Below are 14,014 nucleotides of genomic sequence, written 5' to 3'. Positions count from 1 at the left end.
GTCCCACAGTGGGATTTCTTAAATTAAGCTAGTAGGACAAGAAAAAAAAACTGTTAAAAAAAAGTTATTTGTTCTTCTTGCAGATTAACTGTGTTTTGCTAGATGTAATCCAGGTGTAAATACGGGCCAATTTATGATATTCCATCCTAAATAGGAAAGTAAAAAATGCAAACCAAAACAAGACTACCTACATAATTTCTGGACCTAGAATATCTTGAAATCATTTAGGACTAGTTTCTGCTACTTTTATTGTCCCGTTCGTTTCGGCAAGTTCTGATTTTCCGCAGTTTGTCTTAAATCACTTCCGTCCAACCTCTGCTTTCCCACCGTGCTTCTGATTCAACATTTGCTTTTTCGCGTTTGCTGTGAGACTTCAAGCATCCGGTTTGTACTAAATGCAAAATATGAAAGGCCTCACCAAATAGCCCTAAATACTTGTCTTGATATGGATAATGGTTGAGATGCAAGCCTTTTTTTTCTTCTTAAACGCAAAAACAGAAATGACTTCTGCTTACTCATAAAATGATCGAATAATAACTCACACAGCCTGGCCTGTTAATAAAGCTCGGAGAACCTGCTGCTTTCAAATGAAGCTTTCTTCACTGTTACACTTTCACTAACCATCTAATGCTTGTGTTTCCTTTTTCTCTCTTCTCCATTTTCCTCGCTCTCTTTTCTGATCAGGTTGTAGCAGTCGCTCTGAAACGTATAAGCGATGCAAAACAAAGCCTGGGTCTGCCTTGCATGCTCCTGTATCCTTAACTCTTGCAGGACTGATCAAAGCATTGCCTCTGCCTGAAACAGACGCTTCTTCCGCTAATCCACAGCCTGATCTTCCGTGTCTAACCGTTGCATTTTGTTGTCGGGGAAGAACGGATCGCTGGAGCGAGGTGCGTCAAGGCGGGGAGGGCTGCGGCTTTGTCCTCCTGTTATCTCTTTGCCTTCCTTTCGGTTTTGTTCTGTGATCATGTTTGGGCCTCTGAGGCTTGTGGTGTCTGTGCTGCTGACGACTGACTGGGTGTGCTGTGGTCTGTGCCTGCTGACGACTGTCCTGTCCTCGGCCCCACGCACCTTCTCTGTGCTGCTGTGATGTGGGTTCTGGATATGACTCTTTTCCGAGACACCCCGCACACAATGGATACACTGCTGGACATAAAAAAAAACGGATCCCGCTCCCAAATGGACCTCAGCATTTATCTTTGTCTTCTCCGAGGGGTTGAATAATATTTGACTGACCGTTTTTGAGTGACGTTCTCGTCCGAGCTGACGCGATATGCACTTTTTGCCGTTTATTTTGGTTTGGAAAAGTCACAATTGCAGTTCTTCTTAAGGGCGTGGACAGAGTGATATTCTCACATGTGTGTTATCTTTCGTAAAGCTGTTAAATTCACTGTTTATTGGATGCATTTGAAAACAGGACACTGAAGAAGACTCCGGTATGCTAAACGCCAGGTGAAATATTCCCTTCATCGTTCACAATCCGTGTGTCTATTCATGATTAAAAATGTTTTTAATTGTAATGGCCATTCATCGAAGTGTGAAGTGATAGGAGTAATTTATAAAGAACCTTCTTTCAAGGCTGAACGATTTAATTATCTGCGCAAAAAAAAAAGTAATTCAGGAACCTGGCGCAAAAGTGTCCCATCTCTTCCTAAAACATTACCTCTTGTGTGCGCTTGTGCATTCTGTTGGTGATTTCTGGCTTCAGTCGGCCTGCTTGTATTTACATGTGAGTGTGTGTGTGTGTGTGTGTGTGTGTGTACTGTGCTGGAATACCTGAGGTTGTTTTTTTTGTGAAAGGCTGCAGTAAATGTTGTGTTGCAAATCCGATAGTATGTCATGTACATGCATTATTTAATGTGAATATGAACCGGACTCTTCTGATATTTGTATCAGCATTTTGTATGTAAAGTTACATCACAGCAGTTTTGAATAGGTACTGCTATGGCTATTACAGATGTGTATATATATTTATATATATTTTTTATGTATAAAAGCTGTACCTTTTTTTAGAATGGGCCGATACATGTTTTTTTTTGTTATTGTACAAATTCATATTTTTTTATTGCATGTGACTTCCATTCTGTACACTTTTTCTGTTTTCATCCATGGAAGACAATAAAATTATGCTCGTCACGTACAATAATTTGGATACTTGTTATACTGTTGCTATCGCATAATTGGCGTATCTTAGAATATCGTAGTTTTCCTAGCCTACGCTCACAAGTTCTGGATATACCAGTCTTCTAACAGCACACCGGGTGGGCTTCACGGCTCAGACGGTCCTGATCAGGCCTTACTTCCTGCCAGCAGAAAGAAAGATCCTAACCTGTCTCTGGTCAATAATGGAATTTCACTCATATTGTTTAGAATGATGCGCTCTGGAAATTCTTCCAACAAATTCGGCATTGTTCAAAATCCCACTCTGCCTCTAGGTGGCATGAAGACCCAGCAGACAGTAAGAGCATCAGTCACACATGCTTACATTGTGAACCATGCAACTGTTTTTATAATAGCTGTGCACATATTGCCAAGTTTGGCCTGAATTGTGCGGTATGCTTTTTATTTTCTGCTTTGTGTATTATCTAGACGAGGCAGAATAATATGTCTCAAACCAAAAGCAACTGAATCAACTCAAGCTTCGGTGCTTTCAACCAAGATGTCTGCACCTACTCTGCAATGAGTTGTGAGAACTGGGTTGAATTTTAGCTGTTTCAAATTTATAAAACATAGTTAAGTAAGACTGTTTTGCATTTAGATTGTCCAACTATGTCTTAGATGTCTTATAAATCCAAATGTAATTGATCAAAATCAGAAAAAAGGTCCATTATAGCATAAGTCTTGGGTTAGGGATGAGAGGATTTGTATTTTTTATTCAGATTCATGGTGACTCTATCAAAAGTTTCTAATATAGGGCCTTGGGAACTGCCAGTAAAATGATAAATGCAGCTTGCAGTCAGTCCTTGAAACCTATTACCAGTGCGGATGCCGCTGAAGTGTGGCTTCGAGGAGAAGGGATGATGGATGGATTTCTGTATACTGGTATCATTCCAGCACAAAAGAAAGAACCTTGTATCCTGGCTGATGGTGCATCCAAAAGCTCTTTTGACTCCAACTACTGGATCATGTGATCAGCATTTGGTGAGAGGCCAAACACAGATCGCCCTTTTTTTTATTATTATTATTATTCCTGTGTTTGTTTTTGTTTTGTGCCATTGTCAAATTGTGGACTGAACTAATTAACAGTTAATGTCCTCCAAGAATATTGAACTAATGAGCATTGGCTTTATCAAATCACATTTAAAACTGGGAGGCGTTGATTTTGTCACACTTTAAAGTCTCCTTTGAATCCAAGTTCTTTGCATTATTGTTAGAGTTATTGTTGTATTTTCATTGTCTCATTGTAGAGTTGTTAAGATGGAGGTGACCACGAGCGTTTCTCTAGGCAGAGATCCCTTCGTCTCTAGTTTCATCGAAGGGGGTAGGGATCTATGTAAATACCTGAGACCCACCTACTTTCACCGTGTTAATAAAAAGGCCGCGAGGTCTCGGGGGAGAGGTCTTTTGGTCGCAGCCGCTGGGCGAACAAGGTCCCTCCTTACCGGTAAAGTATCGAAGTTTGTCTGCCTGATTCATTTTGTGTGCGTTTAATTATTTCTTACAGTGTGTCGGGGAATAACCCCTACAATTATCCAGAGCGTAATTAACACGCTGGGCCAGCGACGGAACCCGGATTCTTTTCTCATCACGATCAAAGAAGTGCATCCCTACCATAAACTTTGGGAGGAGATTGCCGTACTTGGCGTTGATGATTTTTCCCATCTGGAGTTGTCTGATCTCCATGACGACCAGCCACCTCGACATATCTTATCAAAATTCAACTCGGTAGGATTTCATTGGATAGCTGTCTGTAAACGTCACATTTCTGAGGACTCGGTGAAAGAAATTCAGTGGCGCGAGTGGGATTTCTGGTTACTGCGATGAACTGGGTGCCGAATCCCAAGCTACGCTGACAAATGTCAAATGTTGTGGTTTTGTTCAGTTAAACACATGACTTAAAGTTAAACCTGAAAGTGATCACGTTAATAGATCATTTCAGTCTATTCTAGGGACAAAGGCATATTTTGGGCCACCCAGACCCAATCAGATGCAGGGTTAGTGCACTAATAGGCCATTTATGTGTGAGATAATGCACCTTGACAAACAGCGGCAGGAAGACAAAAACATCCAGGTTCAAGTGTCGGACCTTGACAATGAGCTCATTGATCAGTCTCCTTATTCCTCCTCCCTTCACTTTCACCTAGCCCCCCCCCCCTGCCACAAGCCTTCTTGAATTCAACAATGAAATCACACTGGTTACCTCTGGCACTGAATCCCGCCCCCCTGTCAGTGCGTCTGCCTGCATCCCAACCGAGCCACATTCTGTAGCACCGACCTTGCTGATAACACACACACACAACAAAAAAGACAGAATGGCTCTCTCTTGCCGAGGCTGACGAGACTGATAAGGCCAGCAAGGTCACCCAAAAGTTTGCCTCATCAGTCCCCCCCCCCCCCCCCCACCTTTACAGGGACAGTTCAGAGATTAAAGTACTGGATGTGACGTTATCCAAAACCATGCACGACTAGCAGACGGAGGTCAACGTGAGGAGGCCTCGCAGGGACCCCGCAGGGCAGCAAAAGATTCTTAGCTTTGGTTTTCGACTATCTCTCTTGGTAAAGTCTTTCCCTCTTTCAGCATTTAAAGACGTTTGCATCGCCGAGCTGATTCTGTTTTTGGTGCCAACAAATGGAACTTTCCATTACTCAAGTGAAAGTGTGTTTACATGAAAACATTTTTGTTCCATCTGCTCTCACTTCCTCTCACACATAATTAGCCCCGTGATGCTTTTTCCTTTCTGAAATTAAAATAGCATCAAGCTGAATTAATAACCTAAATATTATTTATGTAGCTTCAAGATGTGTGAATGCCACATTCACGGTATTTAATCAGCAACGATGATTATTATTACGATAATGATTTTAGAATCATGTAAATCCGACATGCAAATTAAGTAAATGTTATTGTTTATTGCAGCAGATAATATTTACCACTTGTGGTAAAACCATGAAATGTTTCCTTGGTGTTTAAGTTGGGGGGGGGGGGGGCTATGTTAGATTTCTATTTTATTCAAGTTGCAGATGCAGACGGTTGGATTCTTGACTGCTCAAAAAGTGAAAATCCCTGTTCACGATCAATGAACTGAAACTGGGTTTCTCATTTCGCATGCGATCTTTCATACTTTGCCACCCGACAGATGTCTGTGTGACCAGCTTAAGCACGGCATGCTAAAACCACATCCTTAGCTTATTATAGCCCAAATGAAGAAGTAAGAAGGAGAAGGACAGATGAGCGTATCTGATTATCGTCAGTGTCTCTTGATTCTTTACTCATCTTCCATCAGGCTTTATTTCTACACTGAAATATCAAGATCAAGATTACCCACAACGTAAGTGCTATATTTCATTACCATTTCAAGGTTGGTGTATAAAGATACCAAGAATAATTTATGACCTTTTGATGATGATCCAGATCGCCATGTGGACGGTGTAACTCCAATTACGAGGGGAATGAGCTGATTCTAGTTTGAATATAGTTTTGAAACATGGAAACAGGTTTAGATGGACAAATAAATTATTATAGTATTTAATTTTAGAATATAAATTCAAAGAACTCTAAAAGGATGGATTCGTAATAATAATAATAAAGGTATTTTAGAGTAAAAATGTACATACACAGGAGTTTCAGAGAACATATTCTGGACATTAACATATACATACTAGTAATTATTTGACAATCTGTGCTGTTGTTCTTGTAGAAATTTAAAGGGTGGGTGCAAATCTTTACAGATGACCATATGAGATGAGTGAAGAGAGGTAAAGCAACATCTGGTAATGTTATCCAGAGTTTAAACAGCCTTTTAAAATGCATTAACATTTAATACATTCACATATATTAATATCACTTTGATTCAACATGAGTTTAACTCTTGATTATTCAGTAGGCAAATCTTAAGATTGGATGTCAAACCCTCAGCATGTAGAGTCAGCATAATTTGTCACATTGCTTGCTGAAAATGTACCAAAAAGTCAATTTAAACTCAAATGTAAGTCTTGCTCACGGCAAAAACACCCAAATAAAGAGGGATCCACAGCTACAAGAGAGGCACTCAAATCAGTAGCAATGTCAGTGTAAAAAAAAAAATTCTACTCACAGTTCACATCTTTGAATGTCGTTTTAGGTGGAGCGAACCATCTCAGATTAGATTACTGGATTATAAACATTGATGCACTAATGCACAAGAACTGGTGGAATGTTGGAGCTGGTAAAGATGCAGCTAACTGTCCTCATTTATACTGCTGGATGTTAGTTATCTGAATCCGTGGCCTGCTTTATTAATGCTACATTAGAATATGCCACACGATTCTCTTGTGTAACGGCTTCTAACTACTGTATTACATTTATATTCCTAAATTCAATTGGTATCAAACTGTTCTTTTTTCCCCATTTTCCTCAGACTCCAACATGAACGACCTGCTCCTTTTGTACCGCTTAGCAATTCTGGGTGTGCTATTGTGCGGAGCCCATCGGGATGCAGTCGGCTCTCCTACCCTGGATCCCCATGGACCGGATCAGGATCAGCCAACGCGCACGTCTCTCACCGGTCTACCCCGTGTTTCCAGCAGCAAACCTGCGGCCAGCAGCTTGATGAATTCGCTGTCTCCAACAACCTCATCATCCGCTGTCCCACAGCCCACCTCAACGCTAAACGCTTTACTTAAAGGAAGGGACTGTCTCCCAGTAGTCATGGTATCTGGTGGACTGATTGTAGCCTGTGCTATTCTACTGGTTTCTACGCTGTTGCTGGCATGGAAGGTGTTCCAGTTGAGCCGGCACACGAAGGCGATGACCGGCGACACCGAACTGACCGGGATGGGAACCGCAGACGGAATCAAGAGCGAGCCAACGACGGAAGCAAAAGAGGTCAGCGTGTCACTGGCTGAGGAGAAGGTGGGCGATGTTGCCAACAGTGAGGACGCTTCATCCCCTCCTGTAGCCTTAAGTGAAAATCCATCTTCCTCAAAGCCACACGAAGAGGACACTGGTTTCACCGAAGAAGTAGCCCCCACCTCTGAGGGTGCCGAAGAAACAAAGACTGCAAAGTCCGAATAAAGGACAGTGGGAGCTACTTCCTGTGCCTGCTATTTGTGTGAAAGTCAGTCTGTCAATGAGTCGCTTTACTTTTTTGAAATATGTCATGTAGACGTGAGAATTGCATAACCACAGGAATAAAAATGGAATATCTATCCTTACTCTTGAATTGATTACTTTGCATCCATTTCCTGGTTAGCTATGTCTGCATGAGAAGGAGGCGGAACCTGAGCGCTCTGCTTGATTAGCAAGTCAGACCAGCGGCACACACAACTCAGAAAGAACGCTCTCGTTCACCTCAGGAGAAGCTGCACAAAAACCTTTCCAAAAAGCAACAACAATATGTTTTTGTTTTCCCCGCTGTCTTATGCAGATATTTGTCGCTCACTTGTGACGTGAGGAAGGATGTGGACCTTCTGTTAAAATCGTGACTAGTTTGTTCCTGCTTATATGCAAGTCTAAGTAACGCTGTGAGTTTGTGGGAGCTCGGGGTGATGCTCAAGTTTAGATATGAGATGCAGCATGAAAGTAAACATCAAATAGTCAGGCAATGGGTGCATTTTGCATTCGGTGTTCAAGGAAAACAAGGCAAGACTCTTTTCTTCTTCCCAGTACCGAAATGTAGAAATATTGCTTCTTGCAGTGACTGACAGTGGAAATGGGACTGGACTTTGAGGCTAAGCGTATGTGACAATGTCAGGATTCATCAATTTCAATCTCCATGCAGGTAGCTGCTGGAAGTATGGGGGAGCAAGAGAGGAAAGAGCCAAGACAGTCGGATGAGAAAGTAACAATCGCATTGCAAATGAGGCACTTTGCTCTGCTTGCATGACAGCTGAGCAAAGACATGCGGCAGACAAATGCAAACAAACAACGACTTTTCACGACTGGTAGGATGTGCTCGGATTCCGCGTCGCTGCGACAGTATTTTTTTATTTTCTTTTATTATTTATCATATTTCACACATTACATGTTTATCATTGCTCCTTAGAATGCAAGGTAATCATGTGTGGTGAAAGTACAGCATTGCAGTGCAGGACGGATAGTCGCCTGTATTAATGATGACAGGTCAGATGCTGCAGTGGATCCGAGCCCCGTGCAATAAATCCTGAAGCATTTTGTGCCAGTGTCTAAATTTGCACAGGGAAAATAACAACCAATTACAACAGAGTATGATTTTGCACAGGGATACCTAAGAGGGATTGGATGCAATCATTCAACTAATCTAACCGCAAGAACAGTTGTTGCTTTAAATGCCGAAGTAAACCCTGAAATCTGCTACTTAAGGGACTGAGGAGCTTCCTTTGTAGCAGCCGTGTACGCAGGGACCCCTCCATTATGTGCTCCATTTCTCTCCCATCCGCCCCTCCCTCACTTCCACCGCACCGAGCAAATCCAGAGCCTGCAGTGCCTGATCACGCTAACCCAAAAGACCCGTATAAGAGGTAAAGAGGACCGAGGGAGCAAACTACAAGGCCAACAGAATAACTTGAGCAAAGGTCAAACTCCATAAGGGGGGGAAAGTTCACCTTCTGTACGGCAGCCGTTTGTACTGAGCCTGAGAGCACGGAGAGAAGAGGAGCCCGACAAAGAAAGAAAAGGGAGCGGAGAAAAGTGACTGGAATGATAAAATGAGAAGGTGAGTTATGGACAAATTGAAAGACTCTTTTAGACACTCATTCTGCCGCACCCTGGCTCTCATCCACTGCAGTGTGGAGCTCCTGGCTGTCTCTTTGCCTGCCTTTGGACCAGCTGATGCATGGGCTCTCTGTGGAGCCATTAATAAAGCCCATCTATTGAGCCGGCTCTCCTCTGAGAGCCCGGGACTGACTGCCCTGACAAACGCTTGTGACTGAAGATGCAAACTCCGTGCGACGGCAGAGATTTCTCTTCCTTTGTGATGAATGATATTTTTTGAACAGACTACAAAGTATCCCGGTACAGATCAGGTCAAATATGAATCAGCTCTGTAGAAGGAGACGGCTCTGCCCTCGATTGTTGGTGTGTGTAGTGTAAAGTATGACTGTTTCTCAGAAAGACTCTGCGGCGGCATCGCGAGCGCTGTGTAAAAGGTTTGGCACCTACAGTAATGTGTGTGTGTTTCAAAATATTGCAAGCATGTGCAGCAAATATTAAACAGCCTGTGTTTATGTGTGCGTGAGTGTGAGTGTGTGTGTGTGTGAGTGTGTGTGTGTGTGTGAGGAGACAGAAAGCTTCTGTTGAGGGTGGAGCTTTTTAAGTTCTGCAGATATAGAATTATATATGCTCACAATCGACTGTAGGTATCCCTTCTGGTTTTGTGAATACTGTGTAAAGCCAATCCGGGCCTTGACGTTCCCCTTTCTTAATTAGCAGGCATGCGCTACTGATGCCCCCCCCCCCCCCTTTACAAGGCCCTCCTGCATCTCCTGCTTGCCTTGTTGTTGGGATTGCAGGTCAACGCCGTGTGCCCCTCTGTTTGCTCCTGCAACCGTAGCCACAGGGCTACAGACTGCTCCCGGGGGGGGGGCAAGACAGCTTCCTGATGGCCTGCAGCACAACATACACTCCCTCAACTTGTCCCACAACCTGCTGCACGACCTGGATGGCCGTCCTACTGAATACACCCATTTGCGCTTCCTTGATTTGTCTCACAACCATCTGTTCCGCCTGCCTGCAGGCTTTGCCTCGCTCCCTCTGGAATCTCCCCGCCAGCTCCGACCGCCTCCAGCTGCTGGAGAAGAACGACACAGTCTACCAGTGGAATCTGCAAAACCTCGACCCATCCATCAACAAGGTGGACAGGTCTGGACTTTGCCTAGCAACATGGCTGCACACCTGCAGATGATTGACCTGTCCCACAACTTGCTAGTGAAGGTCCTACCAGGCTCTCGAGACCGACTCCACAGACCGACTCACTTCCATCTCCATGCTAATCTGTCTCATCACTGCTAAGCATTGTTAAAAAGATCTGCACTGCACCACCCCTTCACAATCAGGCCCATCAGCACTTCCGCCCCGCCACCCAGAGGTTCAGGCAGCCACATGACTATTACTCACCTTTCAGAAAGTGCTGGCCCAGCTGCTGCAGAGCGTATCTTCCACGCTGACTCTCACCTCATCTCTTACACAAACAAAGCTTCATCCACCGTATCCCTCCACACCGGCCACAGACAGATTCTTTACAACGGAGAGCCTCTCGTTCCATACAAAGAAGACAACCACTCTTCGCACCAGGAGTGTGAGGAGACAAAATCAGTCCTTTCCCAGTGGCATCGGCGTCGGCGTCGGCGGCCCGGCTCTTGCTATCTGCTCTTTGTTCCCTCTCCTACACAAGATTGGACTCCTGTCCTTCACTCTGCAAATAATCCTCTGATAGGACGAATGAAAAACATTGAATTCAGTGATTTGTCTGCTTGCACTCTTACAGCACAAACACTGCAAGCCTGTTAAGTGATTCAATAGTATTATTTTTGTATATTACCAGCTCTTTCAGAGAAAGGCCACATTACAACTTATTAATTTATGCTTTTTTTAAAATCTGGTATGGTATGATGGTCTGGATGTTTGAGCTATGTATATATATATATATTTAATAAGAAGCTTTTGTACCAACACTTTGTATTTTTGAGTCAGTAACTCAAAAAATAAGATTGCAGTGACTATAACTAAGCACATGATGGCACTGTATATTTAGGTACCAGCTCATTATGTAACTGAACGTAGCATGATGCTCATCAGCAACTACAGCCCACCTTTTTAGAGGTTGCTTAGTACACATTATGTATGGCCTTTTGAGTATTTCTGTCATTTATCTGCAACTACAGACAGTTTTGTTCCTGAGATGCAGTATATGTATATGTATATGTATGTGGCCATATGTTCTGATTTGCCTTTTTTTGCCTTAGCTTTCAAAGAGACACCCCCACTCAAATTTGACTCAACTGTCTGCCTGCTTGTTTCATGCAACAAATCACTCATGAGACGTGTGCTCCTCTCTGAAGACTCTGTGCATGTGAAAAACAGGTGACTCTGTGCAGAAGACAGGAAACAAATGGACAGCGTCGAATTACTATCTTAAACAATTTCAGAGTGCCATGAGCCGCTTCTGTATTTTGATCACATCTCAGACTTAAGTGTCCTTCATGATTCAGCGGCGCTCGTGGAAAATGATCTGCATGGTGATTGAACGTTCCAGGAATGCTAACCTTAATGCTGTACTGCTCCAGAGCATGAATGCCACACAATACATTTTCCACTCATTTAAATGAAATGTAAAAATATTTCAATGTTGATTGCACTAAGTTTATTTAACAGAGGTGTGGTAGTTTTTTTATTTTTAAGAAAAACCTTTTTTCCACACAGACACCCAGAAAATGGCAAAAGAGTAGCCATCTCTGCAAGATGAAAATAGATCAACTTAAAATGCAATATCATGGAAGCTCTATCTGTAAAATGCAATAAAATGTGCACACATATATCACCTTTTAACGATCATTTAAATGTTGCAATGCCTGCCACGTCACATGTCAGAGGAGAGGTCAGGAAAATAGGAATTGTAGTATTTTTTCTAATTCAAAAACAACATGCTGCTTAGCTGCTTAATTAGCAGGAATAGATTTGTTTTGAAGTTTATTTGTCAAAAATAAAATTGCAGACCTTGATTCACAGGAAATGACACCTTTAAACATCCTAAAACAATATATAGTATATACTATATACTATATAGTACACACACAAGGAAAACAACAAGGCATAAAAGAACAAGTAAATAACAAGTGATGATTTTATCTGCATGCCAACTTTCCTACTGGAAACACCTGCTGAATAAATTGTGTGTATTAATAGCTGAGAAGCAGAAGCCAAAGCAGAAAGATACTTGCTGTGCAGTTTATTTTTAAACATGATTCAACGCTCAAAGAGAGTTAACAGAGTTTCATCCCCCCCCCCCCCCCCCCACCTCAACACAGAGTTGCTCTTTTAACTGCATGTTAACTAATTATTATATTTACATTCCAACAAGTTCCCTGATGTCATGAATATCCACTGATGCAAATTGCTATTAACCAGCCAGCCAGACACAGTATATAGACCTAGTAGTTTACAAGAAATGAAAAGGCAAGGCACACCTTAGATTCTGATTCTGAATTCATGCTGCACCGTTTGCGTTTTTTATCGGCCTATTGTTATGGTCTGCTCGGAAACAGATGTTTGCTGCATGGGAAGGAAGATAACTTTGTTTTTATGGTGTTAAACTGCAAAGATTAGAGCAAACAATGTAGACACTAAATCATTTCAGTCTTCTCCTTGTAGTTGCCACATTGCAACTTTCGAAAAAATTCCAGTCCTTAAGGAGATACGTGATATTATATCGGTTTTCTTTTCCTTTCTGCAGACTTTCAAAACATCTCTTCCACGCGCAGCCCTCTAGGTACCAGTGGGCTGGCCTCCTTGCCAATTATTTTCTCTGTAGAGAACACAAAGTCATGTCAGATTTCTCTTCTGGCTTCTCCTAATAACTGACAAGGTGTAGAAGGCTAGCATCATTTACTGCCGTCGTGCCTCCCCTCATCATCTCTCCACCCAGGCTTGTTTTGAGTGAGCTGCCTTCTTTCTTTCAGCCGTGCTCATCACACTCACCGTTGGTAGACTTCTTTATACACCCACTGCCCTCTTGTGTCCTTGTGCATTTAATCCCCCCCCCCCCCCCTCCATTAGCTTCATATGCCCTGTTCAGCCAATTTCATACAGTAAGGCTTTAAAAACATAATACCTTCCAATCTTAATGTTTAGTGAAATGTATTCATCTTTGTGTGTCTATATTTGCAGGTTGGGGTTAAAATGAAGCTCTCTCAGGAGCTTGTGTATATAGAAACAACAGGGCGTAACCGGGGTCAGAGGTCGCCGTTGTGGGTGCACCTGGGTGTGATTTAGAACTGGCCACGCCCAAAAGAAACACAAGAGACTTGTCTGATCCGCTGACATGAATGCACACACAGTGCAGCACCCATAAGCACAAATGACATCAGCTTTTTTTATGATTGCCATGCGCTCAAAGTGTCGTCGGTTTTTTAAATTTATTTTATTTTATTCTCTTGAATGTTTATGATGTAAAAAGAGGAAGAAGTTAACAGCACTGGCATGATTTGATGATTCAACACACTAAAAATGCAGGGTTTTATTTCAGATTTTATTTCAAAATATTCTGACTTCTCTTTGAACTTTAGGATGATTCTTTTTCTCCCGGAACATCAACCTTAAGCCCCCAAAAATAGGAGAACAAATAAACTGAGCACAGCTGTTGAAGGATGGCACTCAAGGGAAATCTTAGAAGGCTAAATCATGATAATAACAATCACCTTCTACGCCTAATACAAGTAAAGTATTGCCCAGTTTATTGTGGATCATATTTATGCCAAGAGCAATGTTTTCCAGTCTGGGCACACTGATCAGCTGAAAAGAAAAACGTGTAGGAATCTGGAAGAAATAACAAGGTGTGCTCCAGCAACCAGAAGACTGATGAGACAGGCAAAATTCTACCCTGCAGCGTAGTGGATGGAAGCCGAGGATATGGTATCTCTCGCTCTTGTCTCAATGGCACAGATGAGGCAAGGTCAGCGTTAAGGTCAGTGGTTGCTGAATAGGAAGTGGTTGGCAACTGAGAAGATATATGGTGGCAGGCAGTTAGGGAGGAAAAAATAAAAAGGAAATTAGAGGGAATAGGCTGGTGCAAAACAAAGAATGAGCCAGAAGGCAGAAAGAGTCACTTTGCTGTTATGTCCAGCAAAGGTAGGCTGATTGTAGCTTTCTTAGCCAGATTTAAAAAAAAAATACATCTAATCT

The 14,014-nt window shown here is 42.5% G+C and overlaps 1 protein-coding gene across 1 annotated transcript; it reads left to right on the top strand.

The window, feature by feature from the left end:
• Nucleotides 1–6,847: 6,847 nt before the first annotated feature.
• LOC137900302 (oligodendrocyte-myelin glycoprotein-like) lies at nucleotides 6,848–10,126 on the top strand. The gene is given in 6 exon segments (XM_068744367.1): nucleotides 6,848–7,159; nucleotides 7,920–7,979; nucleotides 9,586–9,693; nucleotides 9,695–9,853; nucleotides 9,855–9,975; nucleotides 9,978–10,126. Coding segments are annotated over 6 exon segments (909 nt in total).
• Nucleotides 10,127–14,014: the final 3,888 nt, after the last annotated feature.

This window comes from Brachionichthys hirsutus, chromosome 10, assembly GCF_040956055.1.
Source record: "Brachionichthys hirsutus isolate HB-005 chromosome 10, CSIRO-AGI_Bhir_v1, whole genome shotgun sequence".
NCBI classification, from domain to species: Eukaryota; Metazoa; Chordata; class Actinopteri; order Lophiiformes; family Brachionichthyidae; genus Brachionichthys; species Brachionichthys hirsutus.
Note: the sequence above shows the minus strand (reverse complement) of the source record. Positions and strands in the feature narration are given on the sequence as shown.